We start from the raw sequence: 21,134 nt of genomic DNA, 5'->3' as shown, positions 1-21,134 counted from the left end.
GGAGAATCAAACCAGCTTACAATCACCTTCCCTTCCCCTCCCCGTAACAGACACCCTGTGAGGTAGGTGGGGCTGAGAGAGCTGTGACTAGCCCAAGGTCACCCAGGTGGCTTCACGTGTAGGAGTGGGGAAACCAATCCGGTTCACCAGATTAGCCTCCGCCGCTCATGTGGAGGAGTGGGGAATCAAATCCGGTTCTCCAGATCAGACTCCCCTGCTCCAAACCACCGCTCTTAACCACTACGCCACGCTGGCTCTCCCTTCATGCCGGCCATTGCAAAGCCAACCCCTGGCAGATGCTCACCTCCATCGGGACTTCATTTTTAACTGGAGCAGGAGCAGCAGCCGCAGTGGCAGGAGGACTGGCTTCCTTCTCCGGCTCTGCTGGCTCCCCCTGCTCCTTGGCGCTGGCTACCTCTTCCACCTTCACTCCCTCTTCTGAACCACGCGTGCAAAACGGGGCATGAGAAAGAAAAGGGTTCAGCAAAAAATTATTTCCAAAAACTGGTTTCTCCTCGTATTTTACCTCTAAGTCTCCCTCTGCCCGCAAGAGACACTACCACTCTGGCATAACCCACCCACCCCAAGCATACACATCCTGACCTGGATGGCCCAGGCTAGCCCAACCTTGTCGGATCCTGGAAGCTAAGCAGGATCAGCCCTGGTAAGTATTTGGAAGGGGGACTCTCCACGGAATACTGGGGTCGTGACGCAGAGGCAGGCAATGGCAAACCACCTCTCTTGCCTTGAAAACCCTACGGGGTCGCCATGAGTTGGCTGCAACTTGACGGCACTGTCCGTCACAATACACACAAGCATCCCACACTGATGTCCTCTCGCGCCTTTGAGGGCTTCTCCACGCTCCACAGAAGCCCTCCTAAATTAAGAGGTATTTCATCTCCGTCCACCCCCAAGCTCCCTACCATAGTCTTGGCAAGAGGAGCGGCAGCTGAAGGTGGGACGGGGCTGTTTAGAAATACACACACGGGTGTCAGGGTCTCACCAAGCGGGGGTGCGGGGGCCGGGGTGTTCGGTTGTGTGTCTCCGGGAGTAGAGGGAGTAGGGGTTTTGGGGGAAGGCGAACTGGGCTGCAAGAGCTTCTTGTTCTCCTCGATCTCAGCCAATTCTGGCATGCTCCAGCGGCCGTTCACGTGTTCAAACTCTTGCACCTACAGAGTGGGAAAGACACAGGGAAGCTTCAAAATCAGAGCTGTATCGGCGGGTCTGGATCCAGCTGATCTCTTCCGCTAACAGTGGCTTTGCCCTCAGGGAAAGCATGCCTTCTAGCACAAAACTGATATGCAGGATCCAATCTAATCTGTGTTACGTTGCTGATCTTTCAGAGGACACCTGGGAGGCAAAGGATCTACATAGGGGTTAAATGAAGGGTGTCAAACGTAAGGCCCAGGAGGGGGGCGGATCCGGCCACCTGACAGCACTTATCTGACCTGCGAGCCAGCCACCCCCCGTCCCGATCTGGGCTGGCCAGCCCGCTGCAGGCTCACCAGATGGGGTAGCCCCCCCCGCAAGTGTCAATTATCAAAGACTATTATATAAAAAATATATAATCAAATATCAGTGGTCTGAACTGACCCTAGAAGCTACAATGACTAAACTAAACTGTACTTTGGACACATTATGAGAAGACAAGAGTCCCTGGAAAAGACAATCATGCTTGGAAAAGCTGAAGGCAGCAGGAAAAGAGGAAGACCCAACAAGAGATGGATCAACTCTAAAGGAAGCCATGGCCCTCAATTTGTAAGACCTGAGCAAGGCTGTCAAAGACAGGACACTTTGGAGGATACTGATTCATAGGGTCGCCATGGGTCAAAAGCGACTTGATGGCACTTAACACACACACACACACGCACGCACATCAGTGGTCAGGATCCAGCAGCTGTCTTCAGCTAACAACAGTGCTTTCCCTTCAGGGCAAGCAAGATTTCTCCTAGCACAAAACTGATATGCAGAATCCAATCTGATCGATGTTATGTTGCTGATCCTTAAGAGGAAACCTGGGAGGCAAAGACACCAGCTGTTGCCTAAGTAGTGGCTAAGACCTACACAGGGATTAGATTAGGGGTGTCAAACATCAGGCCCGGGGGGTGGATCCGGTCCCATGATAGCTCTTATCCGACCCACAAGCCAGCCGAGGCAGTCACGCCCCCTGTCCCAATCTGGGCTGGCCAGCCCGCTGCGGGCTCACCAGGTGGGGCAGCCCCCTCCCCACTACCAAGGTGTCAATTATCAAAGACTGTTATATATTAAAAAAATACTGTAAAGAGTTTATTGTTTTAAGCATATTCGTGTTTTAAGTAAAAAATAATACCATTAATTGGCTTTGCCTGTGTCTTCTATAAAGTTTGTATCTTCAGACCCTGGCATTAAATTTTATGGTATACATGTTCCGGCCCAAGCAAGTGACATTTATGTCACATCCAGCCCTCGTAACAAATGAGTTCGACGCCTGTGAATCGGATAGTCTTCCGCAGGAGGGAAGTTTTTGCACCCACCTTCTTGCGTATGAGAGACATGACCCCTATCCGCGTGAGGACGTGCTGTCGGGACAGACCCTCGCGAGGGACCCCATCGGCAAAGGTTTCTGCGCCATCGGCCCCGGGCTCACATAAGTGACGCATGAAGAGAGAGACGTAGGCCCTGCGGAAGAGGAAGGGGAGGATGAGACAGAGGAACCGGGCCGCCTCAACTTCGGTGGCTTGGCTCAGCTCTGGACACTGGCATTGTGAGGCGTCCCCAAGTGGGAGCAAAAGGAAATTCTTCATTTTTGTCCCTGCTGTTGCTGAAGGCAACAGGGAGGTGGAGAAGAGAATTCAGGAATTTTTAGAGTGTTTGGGTAAGACAGGCTCAAGCAAGAGTTGTTGAAGCCTGTCCAGCCACAAAGCCAGCGTGGGGTGGTGGCTAAGAGTGGTGGTTTGGAGCAGCAGACTCTAATCTGGAGAACAGGGTTTGATTCCCCACTCCTCCACATGAGCGGCGGAGGCTAATCTGGTGAACTTGATTTGTTTCCCCTCTCCTCCACATGAAGCCAGCTGGGTGACCTTGGGCTAGTCACAGCTCTGTTAGGAGCTGTCTCAGCCTCACCTATCTCATAGGGTGTCTGTTGTGGGAGGGGAAGGTGATTGTAAGCTGGTTTGATTCTCTCTTAAGTGGTAGAGAAAGTCGGCATATAAAAACCAACTCTTCTTCTTAAAATGTCAGACTAGGATCTGGGAGACCCAGGTTCTAATCCCCACTCAGCCATGGAAGCTCACTGGATGACCTTGGGCCAGTCACACGCACTCAGCCTAACCTCCCTCACAGGATTGTTGTGAGAATAGAATGGAGGAGCGGAGGAGGATGGAAGAAGAAGAAGAGTTGGTTTTTATACCCCTATTTTCTCTATCTTTAAAGCGATTCAAACCGGCTTGCAATCTCCTTCCCTTCCTCTCCCCACAACAGGCACCCTATGAGGTAGTTGGGGCTGAGAGTTCAGAGAGAACTGTGACTAGCCCAAAGTCACCCAGCTGGCTTCATGTTGAGGAGTGGGGAAACCAACCCGGTCCACCAGATTAGAGTCTGCCGCTCATGTGGAGGAGTGGGGAATCAAACCTGGTTCTCCAGATTAGAGTCCGCCACTCCAAACCACCGCTCTTAACCACTACACCACGCTGGGTCCCCATTGGGGAGAAAGATGGGACATAAATAAATTAATTAGAGCAGGTAGGTTGTGGGCCAGAGGTTCACCTTTGCAAAAAATGTGAATATTCCCCTAAGAAGAAGGCACCGTCTCTTACAAAGATACCCTTCCCCATTGATTGAGAACTTCCCCCCCCCCAACCCTCACAGTTATTCCTCCCCTTCAGCCCTGCCCAGAAGACTCACTTGAACTCCTTTTCTGACTTTCCTCGGAGATCCCGCACCAGCCACTGGGTGGTGAAGGCATCCTGAGGGGGCATCCCGTAGCGCATGATGGCGTTCAGGAAGGCCTTCCGCTGGCGAGCATTGAAGCCAAGGACCTGAAAAAAGGAAGTGGAGTGGGGAGGGCACTTAGAAAGATGCAGGGGCAGCCCCAAAGCACACAGGCACCGATGCTCCCACACAGGTTGCCACCCACCTCAATGTTGCCTCCCACACGGGCGAGAAGTGGGGGGAGCGGCTTGTCTTTGTCATTCCTGAGTCCTTTGCGGCTGGGACGGCGAGCAGCTGGAGGGGCAAAAAAGATGGGTGAGAGCAGCAGAGGTTGACACGGGAGAGCGTCTCAGTCACACAGAGGACCATTCATAGAATCAGAGTTGGAAGGGCCCCCCAAGGTCATCTAGTCCAGCCCCCTGCACAATGCAGGAATTTCACAACTACCTCCCCCCCCCACACACACACACCCCAGAGACCCCTACTCCATGCCCAGAAGATGGCCAAGGTGCCCTCCCTCTCACGAACTGCCTAAGGTCATAGAATCAGCATTGCTGACAGATGGCCATCTAGCCTCTGCTTAAAAACATCCCGGGAAGGAGAGCTCGCCACCTCCCGAGGAAGCCTGTTCCACTGAGGAACTGCTCTAACTGTTAAGAAATTCTTCCTGATGTCTAGACGGAAACTCTTCTGATTTAATTTCAACCCATTGGTTCTGGTCCGACCTTCTGGGGCAACAGAAAACAACTCGGCACCATCCTCTCTATGACAGCCCTTCAAGTACTTGAACATGGCTATCATAAATCCTCTCAGTCTTCTCTCCAGGCTAAACATACCCAGCTCCTTCAACCTTTCCTCACAGAGCTTGGTCTCCATTAAGTTGCAGGAGGGAAAGCGCTAAAAAAAGAATCCTTCCGCTCTCCTGTGGCCTGGCTGGCTCCTCCTCGTTTTTCTTCCCCAGTGGAGAAGAGCCACGTGCACAAACTTCCCACAGCCCACTGCAACCTACCTTCCGACCTCTCGTCGAAGTCTTCGTCTCCTTCCTCAGAGGCCACGGAGTAATCCGACTGGTTGTCCGATTGGTCGTCCTGCCAGTCTGGGAAAAAGCCAAACAGAGCTTCAAAGGTTGAGCCACGAACAATATGACAAGGTGTGTACACAGTAAAACTTTCAAAAACGCCAGGGCCTGGAATACAGGCTTCATAAAAATTAGTTATAAAATTTTTACGCTCAGTTGATATAACAATGCAAATGACCCAATGCTTGACCAGAAGCGCTCAGGCCTGAATGTGCCTTCCTCAGTGGTCATGTGTGTGTGTGTGTGTGTGTTAAGTGCCGTCAAGTTGCTTCTGACTCATGGCGACCCTATGAATGAAAGTCCTCCAAAATGTCCTATCTTTGACAGCCTTGCTCAGATCTTACAAATCGAGGGCTGTGGCTTCCTTTATTGAGTCAGTCCATCTCTTGTTGGGTCTTCTTCTTTTCCTGCTGCCCTCAACTTTTCCTAGCATGACTGTCTTTTCCAGTGACTCTTGTCGTCTCATGATGTGACCAAAGTACAATAGCCTCAGTTTAGTCATTTTAGCTTCTAGGGTCAGTTCAGGCTTGATTTGATCTATAACCCACTGATTTGTTTTTTTGGCAGTCCACGGTATCCGTAACACTCTCCTCCAACACCACATTTCAAAGGTATCTATTTTTATCCTATCAGCTTTCTTCACTGTCCAGCTTTCACACCCATACATAGTAATAGGAAATACGATGGCATGAATTAATCTAGGCTTGGTGGCCAGTGACACATCCTTACACTTCAAAATCTTCTCTAGCTCCCTTCATGGAGGTCATAAATGCATAAAATTATACAAACACATCCGGAAATAAATCTTATGAAATATTTTTATCTAATATTCAGTTTTAGTCACTTTTATTGGCATGATAATAAAAATAGTAGTAACAGAAATGCATAAATCTCCATACTCACAATGCAACAATATAACTAAAACTTAACCACCAATTTGGAATTCATCGGCGCTAAATGCTGTAATAATACGTTCTCCCAAGGAACAAGTAAAAAAACCACTTAATGGTTTTAAGCTGTTGCCAGCTGTCGCCAGCACTCGTTTACGTGTTCTTTCCCAGTACTTATAGATTGCCTCGGTTGACTTTTATAATTTATTTGTTTCTTTACCCTTTATTTTGTTTTTGGTAACAATGGCCAGGAATTCTGCCACACGTTCGGAAACAGAACGTATCTTATCCGTTAGTAAACATTTGATATCACATGAGTCTTTTAAAGACGTAATGTGAGGGTTAATTAGTTCTAATACTTGTTTATGATACAAGGGACAGCTGGAGGGTGACAGATTCAAAATAGATAAAAGGAAGTATTTTTTTCACACAAGGCATAGTTAAATTGTGGAACTCCCTGCCCCAGGATGTGGTGATGGGCTGCCAACTTGGAAGGCTTTCAGAGGGGAGTGGACATGTTCACGGAGGAAAGGGGTATTCATGGCTATTAGTTAAAATGGATACTAGTCATGCTGCATACCTATTCTCTCTAGTATCAGAGGAGTATGCCGAATATATTAGGTGCTGTGGAACACAGGCAAGACAATGCTGCTGCAGTCATCTTGTTTGAGGGCTTCCTAGAGACTCCTGGTTGGCCACTGTGTGAACAGACAGCTGGACTTGATGGACCTTGGTCTGATCCAGCAGGGCCTTTCTTACGTTCTTATAAGAGAATATGCTCTACTGATTCTGGTTCTTTCAAATGACAGCTACATAGTCTTTTATTTTATCTAATATGTTGTGTGGACTGATGTGAATTCTTAACTCAAACTGTGGGTCTTGCAACATGGACAGTCGCTCACACAATCTGATGCAAAATGAACAATGCTACCGGATTTGTGTACATCAACCTGTGATGAATCTGAATTCCTACCCCTTTTGTTGTTCTATTGGAAAAAAGACAAAGGCAGCAGCATTATTACTGTACTGATATCCCATGATCTGAGGTGCTGTACATAGGGTTCCCCTACACCTGCTCAGCTTTAACATCCTTTCTGTATCCTCAACATGCCTCCAGACCATACATAGAGAGAGGTCGCTTATGCATGGGAGTTTTACTACCTGAGGTTCGTTGCTCACTGGACCCACACTTTCCTGTTGGGAATCTCTGCACCAGCAGTCTCCAAGCTCAAAACAAGAAGTGTCTTGAGTCCCCGCCCCTCGCAATGCAGCTTTGTAATTGGCTGTAGTTCTTTCTTTGAGAGAGAAGTCCGTCCCCCACCCCGGCGGAAACCCGAGTGCTGAGCCAAAATGCATTTTAAAAAACAAAAACAAAACAGAGCTCCCTAAAAGGAATGGGAGGGGAACCCCAGCCTCGTTTCTAAATGCCTTTCTTCTGCCCAGAAAGAAATATGAGGAAGCAGGAAGCATTTGAATCCCCGCCTCTTTACACGCTGCTTTGTAATTGGCTGTAGTTCTTTCTGTGAGAAAAACCAAGCTTGTGTGTCCCGCGCTTTGCCTTATGCATGGGGATTTCAAGTGGGCTGACATCAGGAAAAATGGAAGAACCAGGCTAATAGAGAAACAGGAAGTCCCGGGGTTTGTGAGGGCTGGCTGCAAGGTCATCTGTGTGTATGTGTGTGTTAAGTGCCGTCAAGTCGCTTCCGACTCATGGTGACCCTAAGTCCTCCAAAATGTCCTATCTTTGACACCCTTGCTCAAATCTTGCAAATTGAATTTCCGTCTCTAATGGACGGAAAACCCATGCATAACTCCAAGGAACAACTGAGACAGACCGGGGTCAAACATGAGTGAAAGTACCCATGCAAAACTGACCACAAAGACTGCCCAAGTAAGCTGTCTGAATCCGCACACACCCTCACTCTCCTTCAGAGGTCCACTTCCTCGTCCTCTCCTTCTATACACAGACACACACACAACTTACCTCTGTCCTCCTGGGAACCGTCGTTGTAGTTGACCTGCTTGCGGATGCGCTTGCCTTTCCCCAGGTTCCTGGCTAGGTCCTCCTGCTGCTGCTCGTAATGGTGACGGAGCAGCTTCTCCCAATAGTCTGGATCCACTGACTCCTCTTGCTTGATGATCTCCCGCTCAACCTCCTCTTCCTCCTGCCACAGGAATGGAACAGTCACATGAACACATGAAGCTGCCTCATAACTGAATCAGACCCTTGGTCCATTAAAGTCAGTATTGTCTACTCAGACCTGCAGCGGCTCTCCAGGGTCTCAGGCAGAGGTCTTTCACATCACCTAACTTGCCTAGTCCCTTTAACTGGAGATGGCGGGGATTGAACCCGAGACCTTCTGCATGCCAAGCAGATGCTCTACCACTGAGCCACAGCCCCTCCAGCTCTGCCAGGTGTTATTGGTGTACAGTTAAATGTATACGCGCAGAGTGGCTTACCATTATAAAGTCAGTATTGTCTACTCAGGCTGGCAGCGGCTCTCTGTGGTCTCAGGCAGGGGTCTTTCACATCACCTACTTGTCTAGTCCCTTGAACTGGAGATGCCAGGGATTGAACCTGAGACCTCCTGCACACCAAGCAGATGCTCTATCACTGAGCCATGGTCCCTCCTTAAGTCTCCACCCTTGCAACCCCAACAGGTCCGTTCCAGCCCCTGCTCTCGATAGCTCCGCGGCGGGGGAAAAGGCAGGATCAAGACGCGTGAGGTGGGCGGGTCCGTACTTACGCCCATCTCCTCTTCGCGTACAACATACTGGGCCACTTTGAAGGAGCTCAGGTACTCGTTCATGCCCTGCAGCTCGGCATCCTCAGTCTCATCTTGGTTCCGGTCCAGCAGCCGTTCGATGGCCTTGTCGTCATAATGGATGACGCTTCCGTCCTCGCCTTCCTTGTTGTCACCTGGAGGGACAGAGATCTGCTGTATCCGAGAAGCGAGGGCCACCACCAAATTGACCGCGAGGGCCACCACCAAAAAGACTGCAGGAGAGTCAGCTCTGTTACTCACTTTGCGCCACGTTGCGCAGGTTCTTGCCGCTGTCGGTGGCTTCGTCTTTGAAAAGCTCCTCAGTGCCAAACTTGAGGATGTCGTCCAGCTCTTGCTTGGACATCGAGCCGGTCTTCGAACCCAACCCCGGCCTCACGACCAGATGCGTCAGCATCATTTTCTTCTTGGCCACTTGCGTGATGCGTTCCTCCACAGAGGCGCGCGTCACAAAGCGGTAGATCATCACCTTCCTGTTTTGCCCGATTCGGTGAGCGCGACTGAAGGCCTGGCAGAGGGGAGAGGAGGGGAGGCAAGCAGTTGAGAAAAACAATAAAATAAAATCGGCGGTGATTCATCAGTTCTCTCTCTCCTTCTTGGGAGTTCTTCAGCTTCTCCACCTCCATAGTTGAGGCCAGCTACGGTTGCCTATATATGATTGCTGGCGCAGACTGGTAAGCTGCAGTACTGCAGTCCAAGCTCTGCTCATGACCTGAGTTCGATCCCAATGGACGTTGGTTTCAGGTAGCCAGCTCAAGGTTGACTCAGCCTTCCATCCGAGGTCGGTAAAATGAAAACCCAGCTTGCTGGGGGTAAAGGGAAGATGACTGGGGAAGGCAGTGGCAAACCACCCTGTAAACAAAGTCTGCCTAGGAAACATCGGGATATGATGTCACCCCATAGGTCAGGAGTGACCCGGTGCTTGCACAGGGGACCTTTACCTACCTCTCACCACTGTTGTATTTAGTCCATATGCTCGCCTAGTTGTAACTTTTTACACATAGAGGCGCCTAAGTAGTTCTAGGATATTTGGTTTATATAATTTTAGGGCTATTTTAAATGTGTTAATGGTTTTATCGATTAAATGGGATAATATTCCCTTGTAAGCTGCCCTGAGCCCGGTCTCGACTGGGGAGAGCAGGGTATTACATTGAAATAATAAATAAAATATATTCCCACGGCCGATGTGTCTTCACCTATTTCATCCTCTACGCTTTCTTTCTGCCTGCTGAATTCAGACTCACCTGGATGTCATTGTGCGGATTCCAGTCAGAGTCGTAGATTATCACGGTGTCTGCCGTGGCGAGGTTGATGCCGAGGCCACCCGCTCTGGTGGAAAGCAGAAAACAGAACTGTGGAGCTCCGGGAGCTGAGAAGAATGAAAGAAAAAAAAAGTAATCTATTAATGCCTTGGAACACCCAGGACTCCCTTCTCCTCTGGAGAACATACTGAACAGGGCTGCTATTAAAGTTGCCAACCTCCATGTGGTGGATGGAGATCTCCTGCTATTACAACTGATCTCCAGCCGATATAGACCAATTCACCTGGAGAAAATGGCAGCTTTGGTCATTGGACTCTATGGCATTGAAGTCCCTCCCCTCCCCAAACCCCACCCTCATTAGGCTCCACCCCCAAAAATCTCCAGGTATTTCCCAACCTGGAGCTGGCAACCCTAGCTGCTATAGTAGGCAATCAACCCCACCGAAGCTGGGGAGGAGCCAGATTAGAGTCTGCCGCTCATGTGGAGGAGTGGGGAATCAAACCTGGTTCTCCAGATCAGAGTCCACCGCTCTTAACCACTACACCATGCTGGGAGAAGCAAAGGCGTCCTTCTCCATACCGTTGAAACGGTCAATGGCTTCCTGGCGCATATTTCCAGTGATCCCGCCATCGATTCTTTCGTATTTGTAGCCCTCGTGCTCCAGGAAGTCCTCCAACAGGTCCAGCATCTTAGTCATCTGAAGCGGAAGACATGAATTTCAGTCATGGGGCGGAAAACCCACCCACTCACCCACCTGTACACGCACACTGCTGGTCCATCAGCCTCTGGGCTTCCTCTCCGCTACACACCCGGCCGCGGAAAGGGCTCGTTGGCTCTTGGGTACCTGGGAGAAGATCAGCACTCGGTGGCCGCCCTCCTTGAGGTTCTTCAACATCTTCTGAAGCAGGAGCAGCTTCCCAGAGGCCCGGATCAGTGCGCTCCCATCGTACATCCCATTGGGCATCTTTGGTGCTTCCTGGGCGTAAAAAAGGGAAGGGCGAAGAACATAATCCTTCAAATTGTTGACCTTAAACACACATGAGATCAAAGTTGCTCTGTGTTTTGAGGAAGAGGAGGCTTCTAGGGGAAGCTGGAACGTACCATGGCAGCCACAGGGAAGAGATAGGGGTGGTTGCAGCATTTCTTCAGGTCCATGACCACGTTGAGAAGAGACACTTGGTTACCACCCCCCCGGGCGTTCAGCGCCTCAAAGTTCCTTGTCAGGATGTATTTATAGTACTTCCTGTGAAAACAGTGGATATTGCATTTCCTAACCTCCCACAAGAGAAGTGTTTCTAGCATACTCTGCCTTAGTGTTAGCTATCATACAGATGACGAAAAAGCTTGTTTTCATACCCCGCTTTTCTCTACCTTTAAGGAGTCTCAAACCAGTTTACAATCTCCTTCCCTTTCCCTCCCCACAACAGACACCCCGTGAGGTAGGTGGGGCTGAGAGAGTTCTGAGAGAGCTGTGACTAGCCCAAGGTCACCCAGCAGGCTTCATGTAGAGGAGTGGGGAAAACCAACCCGGTTCACCAGATCAGAGAAAATTTAATTTATTGCGGTCATTGACCAGCAAAGCAAATATTCAAAAGAATTAACATGATTGAAAGGATAACACCAGATCCGCTGTTCAAGTGGAGAAGTGGGGAATTGAACCCGGTTGTCCAGATTAGGGTCCGCCGCTCTTAACCACTACACCACCCTGGTGTAGTGTCGTTTGTTCAACCTCCCCTCCCCGGCTGTTCCCATGGTGCACCTGTACAGGTTCACCTTATGCATTTGGGTCAGTGGGGACCAACATTACAAAGACTGTCAGTAATTCTGCTTTTTTTAGTTGTTATTGTCATTGTTTTTTTTCCAATAAAATAAAAAAAGAATAAAAAAATGGGGTGCATCAGAAATTAGTTCCAATCAACACCCTAAAACAACCAGCATAGGAAGGACATGCTTGGCTCTGCCTTCTTAGCATTCGTTTGCTCAACTAAGAAAGGAGCTAGGCTTCACTCCAGGAGGTGATGGGAGTGTCCCCCTGCCCCCCACTCACTTCTGCATAGGACTCAGTTCCACCCTGACAATCAGCTCCGTCTTGGAAGGCATGTTCTTGAAGACGTCAGCCTTCAGGCGCCTCAGCATATGCGGGCCCAACATGTCGTGCAGCTTCTTGATCTGGTCCTCCTTGGCGATGTCCGCAAACTCCTCCAGAAAGCCCTCCAAGTTGCTGCAAGGAAATTCAGAGGAACGTTCATAGAGTCACAGAGTTGGAAGGGACCACCAGGGGTAATCTAGTCCAAACCCCTGCACAATGCAGGAAATTCACAACTACCTCCCCCCACCATACGCCCCCAGTGAACACTACTCCATGCCCAGAAGATGGCCAAGATGATGACATCATCTGCCTAGGGTCACAGAATCAGCATTGCTGACAGATGGCCATCTAGCCTCTGCTTAAAAACCTCCAGGGAAGGAGAGCTCACCACCTCCTGAGGAAGCCTCTTCCACTGAGGAACTGCTCTGTTAGAAAATTCTTCCTAATGTCTACACGGAAACTCTTTTGATTTAATTTCAACCTGCTGGTTCTGGTCTGACCTTCTGTGGCAACAGAAAACAACTGGGCACCCTCCTCTATATGATAGCCCTTCAAGTACTTGAAGATGGTTATTATATCCCCTCTCAGTCTTCTCCTCTTCTGTTCAGGGGGAGCAGAAGACGGGAGAACGGCAAGCTAGAAGCTGCAGTCGGGCACGCTCTGCCCTAAGTGGTGCGCAGCAGGACCAGGGCTGGCCCAAAGAGGCAGGTGACCCAGACGACCACAAGGGGGCGAGGCTGGGAGGGTGTACCAGTTGTAGGCATGCTATTAACCCACCAGAGGAAGCCACATAAAAACTAAAAGAAAAAGGGTAAACATTTTAAAATTGTCTCTTATTTAATACTGGCTCACCCTGTGATTTTTGTACATTTTAGTTACTCTTTAAAAAGATTTTCAGGTTAGATGAAACCATAAGAACATAAGAAAAGCCAACGCTGGATCAGACCAAGGCCCATCAAGTCCAGCAGTCTGTTCACACAGTGGCCAACCAGGTGCCTCCAGGAAGCCCACAAACAAGACGGCTGCAGCAGCACCATCCTGCCTGTGTTCCTTTACAGCACTTAATATAATCATATATAATATGATTATAATAAGAATATAAGAACATAAGAAAAGCCAACGCTAGATCAGAACAAGGCCCATCAAGTCCAGCAGTCTGTTCACACAGTGGACAACCAGGTGCCTCTAGGAAGCCCACAAACACGACAACTGCAGCAGCATTATCCTGCCTGTGTTCCACAGCACCTAACAGAATAGGCTCCTCTGATCCTGGAGAGTTTTATCCAGTTTTATCTCCGTCCACATGGCATGAATAAATTCAGATTCTCACTTGCACGTGCACTGTTTTATGTGCATTGCAGGCATGAAAGGTTTTTTTTTTTTTTTTTTACAGATTCAATAGGATATTCAAAGGCTAAACAAATGGAGAAGGGGGGGAACTGGAACAAAGTTATTTCTTGGCTGGGGAAGCCATTCAATTGGGGACCAAGGCACACGCAAGACTTACTGAAATCTTTCCGGCGTCAGAAAGTTGAGCAAGTGGAACAGTTCCTCCAGGTTGTTCTGCAAAGGAGTCCCCGTGAGCAGCAGCTTGTGTTGAAGAGAGTAGCCATTCAGAACCCGGAAAAACTGAGAAAGGGATTGGAAGAGAGGGGCGGGGGGAGAGAGGAGAGGTGGTCAAGAATCATCCAATTCACCTGTCCCCTTCTGTTGCTATCTTCCAACAGCAGGCGAAGACTTTTTTGTTTTGTTTTGTTTTGTTTGGTGTTCCCTCAGTGATTCCTCCTTCCTCTCCAAAGTTTTACATTTCGTCTGTGTTTTGTATTATTTTAGCTCTGGTATTAATTGTTTTAATGACGTGCGTGTTTGTTGGTTTTAATGTCTTTTAAGATGACATTTGAGGAAAAGGAAGAAAATAGATTCCTTTGAAATGTGATGTTGGAGGAGAGTGTTACGGATACCCTGGACTGCGAAGAAAACAAATCAGTGGGTTACGAGATCCGAGGGAGGGACCACAGGAATTACAGAGCCGAAGGAGTCTGTCCCTACCTTGGACTGATTGTTCTTGAGTCTGTGAGCTTCATCCACTATGAGGCAGGCCCAGTCAATGGAGCCCAGAATGGCCATATCAATAGTGACCAACTCGTAGGAAGTGAGCAGCACGTGGAATTTCACCGATGCCTCTTTCTGTGGAGAGCAGAGGTCACACATTAATCTTTTAAAGAAAAGGAATCAGATGCAGATACGGAATGGGGCAGAACTGAACCCAACTGGGCCAACAAAAACCCTCTTTCTGTTATTTACTGATACCTCTAAAAGGTAAAGGTAGCCCCCTGTGCAAGCACCGAGTCACAGAATCATAGAATTGGAAGGGATCACCAGGGTCATCTAGTCCAACCCCCTGCACAATGCAGGAAATTCACAACTACCTCCCCCCTCAAAACCCCTAGTGACCCCCACTACATGCCCAGAAGATGACTAAGATGCCCTCCTTCTCGTGATCTGCCTAAGGTCATAGCATTGCTGACAGACGGCCATCTAGCCTCTGCTTACAAACCTCCAGCGTTTACCACCTCCCGAGGAAGCCTGTTCCACCGAGGAACCGCTCTGCTAGAAAACTCTTCCTAATGTCTAGATGGAAAATGGGTTGTTACTGACCCATGGGGTGACGTCACATCCCAACATTTACTAGGCAGACTATGTTTACGGGGTGGTTTGCCATTGCCTTCCCCAGTGTTCTACACTTTACCCCCAACAAGCTTGGTCCTCATTTTACCAACCTGGGAAGGATGGAAGGCTGAGTTAACCTGGAGCCGGCTACCTGAAACCAACTTCTGTCGGGATCGAACTCGGGTTGAGCGGGGTTTTTGACTGCAGCACTGCAGCTGACCACTCTGTGCCACGGGGCTCTTGTCACTGATACCTCTAGGACCCATTTTATTTGTTTGTTTTTTTATTGGATTTTTATCCTGCCTTCGTCCCCGGCCACAGTCGGGCTCAAGACGGCTACCATTTAACATATATAAATACAATAAAACCATACAACACGAAATCCGATAACTATACGTTTAACAATTCTAAAAACAATAGTCGAACAATAGTTAAAAATTCCAGATATGGCGCTCGTCACAAGAGTGTAGCTGCATAGCATGACATAACAAAGCAGTCAGGGCCCCCTCCCCCCAAAAAAGTTGGTGACCAACATTAACAAAATGGGGACACAAAACAGCTTACGTTATTTCTACACTCCTCCACTTGATCTTCAGAAGAAGAAAAGTTGGTTTTTATATGCCGACTTCCTCTATCACTTAAGGAAGAATCAAACCGGCTTACAATCACCTTCCCTACCCCTCCCCACAACAGACACCCTGTGAGGTAGGTGGGGCTGAGAGAGTGTGACTAGCCCAAGGTCACCCAGCTGGCTTCATGTGTAGGAGTGGGGAAACCAACCTGGTTCACCAGATTAGCCTCCGCCACTCATGTGGAGGAGCAGGGAATCAAACCCGGTTCTCCAGATCAGAGTCCGCCGCTCCAAACCACTACACCACACTGGCTCACAACAACCTTGTGAGGCAGATAAGGCTGAGCCTGTGTGACCAGCCTAAGGTCACCCGAGCGAGCTTCCGTGTCTTGGTGTAGATTTGGACCGGGGTTTCCCGGACACCTAGCCTGACCCGCTAACCACTCAGAAGCGTGCAAAACGAGAATTGGACCCATGTCGATCAGCCATACATACCTTCATCCGGGAAGCCTTCTTCCCCCCGCGGATAGCGTTGTCTTCGAAGGAAAACTCGTTCTCGCGGATGATGGCCCGGCTGTCCTTGTCCCCGACGTAAGTCACCACGTACATGTCGGGGGCCCACATCTCAAATTCTCTTTCCCAGTTGATGATGGTTGACAACGGGGCGCTGACGAGGAACGGTCCTTTGGAGTGTCCCTGCGGGCAGAGGCGGCGAAAACTAGATCAGATTTATTAATTCGGCAAAGCCATTAAAATATTCATATCAATTACAAAATAGAATTAAAGGATACAGTATCTAAAACTATGGGATATACAATTCTTAAACAAAATGAACAAGTTACCATTAGCTAAAAACCCTCAAATTAATAAATAACATTTCCCCATTTTAGGCTGGATTTCCCAGCCCCCGCTTTGCCTGGCGGATCTTGTATATCGCAGCACAGAATTCAGCTACTTGTTTCATCGTCTGGACTGACCCTTCCCATAGGAAATTCCTCAACCTCCCTTCCTCAGAACTGTCCTTTGTTAGATTAAGGAGAGGGGAAATTAGCTTAAATCTTGCTTCCTCATAGAAAGAGCATCTGAAGAAAACGTGAGCAACAGACTCAACTTCACCCGACTTAGAAGGAGAAGTTGGTTTTTATATGCTGACTTTCTCTACCACTTAAGGGAGACTCAAACCGGCTTATAGTCGCCTTCCCTGCCTCTTCCCACAACAGACACAATGTGAGATGGGTGGGGCTGAGAGAGTGTGACTAGGCCAAGGTCATCCAGCTGGCTTTGTGTGTAGGAGTGGGGGAAACAAATCCAGTTCACCAGATTAGCCTCCGCCACTCATCTGGAGGAGTGGGGAATCAAACTTGGTTCTCCAGATCAGACTCCACCGCTCCAAATCACCGCTCTTAACCACTACACCACTACACAGGGACACCCGCATTCTAATCTTGATAGCCTCTTGAATCTGGCTTCTAGAATCGCCGAAGGTAAGAACTTCTGGCTAACGAAAAAGCCCTGCTTTGTTTGTTTATTTCCAGCAATGACAGGTATTCTGCTGGTGCCAACATATATCTATTGCTGATTGGGGCCAAAAACGCCAAAGAACTCACAAGCTCGTTTTGGAGTTCAATGTCAAAAAGCCTCAGCCTAACTAGTTGCTTTGCGTGGTCACCGTTGAGCTCTAACAGGAAGAGGGTGGAGAATCCCAGGCTTTTGACTCTCCTCTCAATCTCTTGCCACCATATAGATTTAAAGAGCGGCGAAAACTAAGACCGTGGGAAGGACGCGCCCGGAAGGCGGATCGAGGCACGCTTCGCTCCGCCAGCAGCCACTCACTTCTTTGTACAGAGAGTACAGGAACACCGCCGTCTGCACTGTCTTCCCAAGGCCCATTTCGTCTGCCAGGATGGTGTCGGTGCCCTGGGCCCAGGAGAACCGCAGCCAGTTCAGGCCCTCCAGCTGGTATGGGTGCAAGGTCCCGCCGGTCACATCCAGGTAATCAGGCTGCCGGTCGTACTTCACTGTCGGCTGCAAAGGTGGGAAAGAGAAGGCAGGTTGTATCGCTGTTCCTCTAAGGGAGGGGAAACGGCTAAAGCTTGCTTTGCTGGCTCAACGTGCAAAGTCCCAGTTCGAAGATTCAGTAAAACAAACTCCCTTCCCAAACACTTATTAACTGTGAAGAGCTGTGATATCCCGAAGCCAGCCATAGTCAATTTCAATACAAAACAGATACAAATGAAGTATTTCTTCACACAACGCATAGTTAAATGGTGGGACTCCCTGCCCCAGGATGTGGTGATGGCTGCCAACTTGGAAGGCTTTAAGAGGGGAGTGGACATGTTCATGGAGGAGGGCTGTTCATGGCTACTAGTCAAAATGGCTACTAGTCATGATGCATACCTATTCTCTCCAGGATCAGAGGAGCATGTCTATTATATTAGGTGCTTTGGAACGCAGGCAGGATAATGCTGCTTGCAGTTGTCCTGTTTGGGGGCTTCCTAGAGGCACCTGGTTGGCCGCTGTGTGAACAGACTGCTGGACTTGATTGGCCCTGGTCTAATCTGGTACGGCTTTTCTTATATTCTTATCTTATAAGACACACAAAACCCTGCCTGGAGGTATGTGGCCGCTGAGTGAACAGACGGCTGGACTTGATGGACTTTGGTCTGATCCAGCATGGCCTTTCTTATGTTCTTAGTAACCTTTCGTGTGCATGTATTAAGAGAAGAGTTGGTTTTTATATGCCGATTTTCTCTTACCTTTTTAAAGAGAATCAAACCGGCTTACAGCCGCCTTCCCTTCCCCTCCCCACAAGAGACACCCTGTGGGGTAGGTGAGGCTGAGAGAGCTCTTAGAGCTGTGACTAGCCCAAGGTCACCCAGCTGCCTTCATGTGTAGGATTGGGGAAACTAACCTAGTTCTCCCAATTAAAGTACGCTGCTCTTAACCACTACGTTATGCTGGTTCATTAATGGCATTATGGACAACTGCTCCCTCATCTAAAAACGGTGATACCAGGCGCAGTTGGGGGGGGGATTCTCTGTTCAGGGTTCATTGCGTTCAGCATCCTGTTTTAATAGGTGGCTGGTGGCTTCACAGGTAATGTTCACACACCAATCTTCTATACTTTTGAACCATCCAACCCCATTGTTACACAGCTGCGTGCACAGGAACCAGAAACCCATTTCTACACAACACTAAGCACAGGCGACCGCACACAGCTTTGTGTTTTTGTAAGCATACGCCTGGCATCAGGGTTAACCAGGGCCTACACCTTCTGTTTGTGACGTGCAATTGGGCGATGACCAGAATCACAGGGAACTTATTTGCATTTGTTTTTTTCATTGCCCTTTTTCAATGGTTTTGCTGGGCCGTATGCTAAAGACCCCTTTTTCAGACAGGCTGTGTCCCTGTCCTCTTCAGTCAGTGGACTGAATTCTAGACATTAGGAAGAATTTTCTAACAGTGAGAGCGGTTCCTCAGTGGAACAGGCTTCCTCGGGAGGTGGTAAGCTCTTCTTCCCTGGAGGTTTTTAAGCAGAGGCTAGATGGCCATCTGTCAGCAATGCTGATTCTGTGACCTTAGGCAGTTCATGAGAGGGAGGGCATCTTGGCCATCTTCTGCGCATGGAGTAGGGGTCACTGGATGTGTGTGTGGGAGGTAGTGTGAATTTCCTGCATTGTGCAGGGGGTTGGACTAGATGACCCTGGTGGTCCCTTTCAACTCTGATTCTGTGACCCAGTGCTTGCACAGGGGCTATCTTTACCTTTTAGAGGTATCAGTAAATAACAGAAAGAGGGATTGTGGCCCAGATTACCCTGGTGATCCCAATTCTATGATTCTATGACTCCTTGGTACATATCCTTTTGCACTGTCTTTACATATACTAAGTTAGGCTAAAATGGATTATACCATGTTTTAACAAATGGCCCATATCTTTTTGAGCAACTTTGGAGCAAAAAGGTTCAGTTCCTCTTAGAGGACTCTGACCCTCAGCATACTTATTTTGTTGCTCGTTTTTTGGAGACTGCAGAAAAGAGATGAAGGGAGGTGTTTTTAGAGACGGGTCTTATTTAAGTTTTATGGTTTTATTGTTCAAGATCTCGGTCTAAGAACAGGGGGAAAGAAAGATTGTTTTTTTCCTGACCTTCTGCCAAGAAGTTAAGGGTTACGTATGAACCTCCCTTTCACCCAGGGCCAGCAAATCAGGATGCCTCACTTGTCCCTTTCCCCCATAATCTTATGCGCCGCATAAGGCGTTGCAACCACTTCTCTCCGAAGCCTCCTACTGCGGTCGCTCAGAAGCATCATCTCGGCGAGAGAAGCAGTCGTGGAGCTGAACCATCTCCCTGCGCTCCAGGCTGAGCAGAGGCTGCCCACTCAGTGGCTACCTGGCGCCAACAAAGCTGGCTGGGGGCCAAGTTTCCACAGGGTGCGTTCATCATGCCGTGATGGCGCACAGTTCTCCCTTCAGGGCGAGAGAGCATCTGGGCCCGCCATGCGTTCCCCCACCCCCACCCTGAAGACGCAAACGGCACAGCGAATCTAAGTTCACTTTCCTTCTTGCAGCTCCCCTGCCTCGGAAGGTGTTAAACTTACATCTACGGTCGGCGTTTCTGGGGGCCTCTCCAGTTTCCGCAACTTCACCTTCTTCACCTTCTTGCCAGGTCTTCCTTCTTCACCCCTCATTAACTCCCTGTGCAAAAAAAGAAAGAAGAAAAAAGAAGTGCCACACACAGGCTGAATAGACTCTGATCACGGTGGGTAGCTGTGGCAGTCTGTCAGTAGCAGCAGAAAAGAGCCAGAGTCCAGTAGCACCTTAAAGACTAACAACATTTCTGGCAGTTGAAAAGAAAAGAGCAAGAGTCCAGTAACACCTTAAAGACTAACAACATTTCTGGCAGTAGAAAAGAACAAGAGTCCAGTAGCACCTTAAAGACTAACAAACATTTCTAAGCAGTAGAAAAGAGCCTGTAGCACCTTAAAGACTAACAAAATGTCTGGCAGGATATGAGCTTCCATGAGCCACAGCTCACTTCTTCAGATACACCTAGAATATGATTCCATCGATCCTTAAGTAGAGACCAGTGAATTAGACACACAATGGCAATGTAAATGTCAAAATCAAGTAAATGACATTAGCCGGCATGACAGGATTAGGTGTGATATACAGAGAGGTAGTAGGTGTGGAGAAATTAGTATTGGTCATGAGATAGGAATCTCAGCTCTCTATTAAGTCCAGGAGAATGCATTGTCTTGAGCTTCATTATTAGTTGTAATTCTGCAGTCTCTCTGGATTCTTACTCTGATCAGTAATAGCACTTGAAGATGAGAAGGGGGAGAAAGATTACTGCTCTGGAAAACAACTGTAAAAGGTAAAAAAAATCACCAATCCTTTCAGAAAGAGAAAGAGGAAGATGCTCTATTTCCACTACCAATCCAGCAAAGGCATAGCCAATAGGACTCTCTCTCTCATCCCTTCCACACACACAAAAAAAGCTCCCATTCTTACCTGTGGTTCCAATATCCCTGCTTGTAGATGTCATAATCCTGAATTTCTGCCTCCTCGTTTTCCCAAGAGGCCTGGTCATAGGGCAGATCCCTCCACTTGATAAGGTAGTGAACATTCCCCTTCTTATCCACGCTGGACGGGAAACAGAGACAGGGAGCATGCAGGCATGAGAGATGAGACTGGCCCTCTTATTCCCCTTCTCCCCCAAAAGTTGAACCCCCCCCATCAACACCTGGAAACACAGCAGGCGCACATCTGGCTCTTCAGCCTTCAAATGATCAAAAGTGCTAGGAAGGGACACAGTTTTGACCCCTCCACCCCCAGAGAATATAAGAAGAGTTGGTTTTTATATGCAGACTTTCTCTACCACTTA

General features: G+C 48.7%; 1 protein-coding gene and 1 non-coding gene across 3 annotated transcripts in view; both read right to left on the bottom strand.

The window, feature by feature from the left end:
* The window catches only part of CHD4 (chromodomain helicase DNA binding protein 4), a 45,361-nt gene that overhangs the window by 9,776 nt on the left and 14,451 nt on the right, over positions 1 to 21,134 (bottom strand). For both annotated transcript variants that reach the window (XM_056847933.1, XM_056847934.1), the window contains exons 12-31: positions 20,762 to 20,893; positions 19,849 to 19,945; positions 17,086 to 17,277; positions 15,748 to 15,948; positions 14,061 to 14,198; positions 13,519 to 13,640; positions 11,970 to 12,143; positions 11,024 to 11,165; positions 10,767 to 10,898; positions 10,502 to 10,619; positions 9,905 to 10,029; positions 8,904 to 9,168; positions 8,625 to 8,797; positions 7,862 to 8,042; positions 4,919 to 5,005; positions 4,115 to 4,203; positions 3,883 to 4,016; positions 2,514 to 2,658; positions 1,004 to 1,169; positions 305 to 438 (exon numbers count right to left, since the gene is read on the bottom strand). In XM_056847933.1, coding sequence (XP_056703911.1) covers positions 305 to 438; positions 1,004 to 1,169; positions 2,514 to 2,658; positions 3,883 to 4,016; positions 4,115 to 4,203; positions 4,919 to 5,005; positions 7,862 to 8,042; positions 8,625 to 8,797; positions 8,904 to 9,168; positions 9,905 to 10,029; positions 10,502 to 10,619; positions 10,767 to 10,898; positions 11,024 to 11,165; positions 11,970 to 12,143; positions 13,519 to 13,640; positions 14,061 to 14,198; positions 15,748 to 15,948; positions 17,086 to 17,277; positions 19,849 to 19,945; positions 20,762 to 20,893 — 2,947 coding nt within the window. The remainder of the gene's footprint in view (positions 1 to 304; positions 439 to 1,003; positions 1,170 to 2,513; positions 2,659 to 3,882; positions 4,017 to 4,114; positions 4,204 to 4,918; positions 5,006 to 7,861; positions 8,043 to 8,624; positions 8,798 to 8,903; positions 9,169 to 9,904; positions 10,030 to 10,501; positions 10,620 to 10,766; positions 10,899 to 11,023; positions 11,166 to 11,969; positions 12,144 to 13,518; positions 13,641 to 14,060; positions 14,199 to 15,747; positions 15,949 to 17,085; positions 17,278 to 19,848; positions 19,946 to 20,761; positions 20,894 to 21,134) is intronic.
* LOC130477230 (small Cajal body-specific RNA 11) lies at positions 828 to 964 on the bottom strand. The gene has a single exon (XR_008933317.1). It is a non-coding gene; the product is annotated as a small Cajal body-specific RNA 11 (non-coding RNA).

The sequence above is a fragment of the Euleptes europaea genome, chromosome 4 (genome assembly GCF_029931775.1).
Source record: "Euleptes europaea isolate rEulEur1 chromosome 4, rEulEur1.hap1, whole genome shotgun sequence".
In the NCBI taxonomy this organism is placed as follows: domain Eukaryota; kingdom Metazoa; phylum Chordata; class Lepidosauria; order Squamata; family Sphaerodactylidae; genus Euleptes; species Euleptes europaea.
Note: the sequence above shows the minus strand (reverse complement) of the source record. Positions and strands in the feature narration are given on the sequence as shown.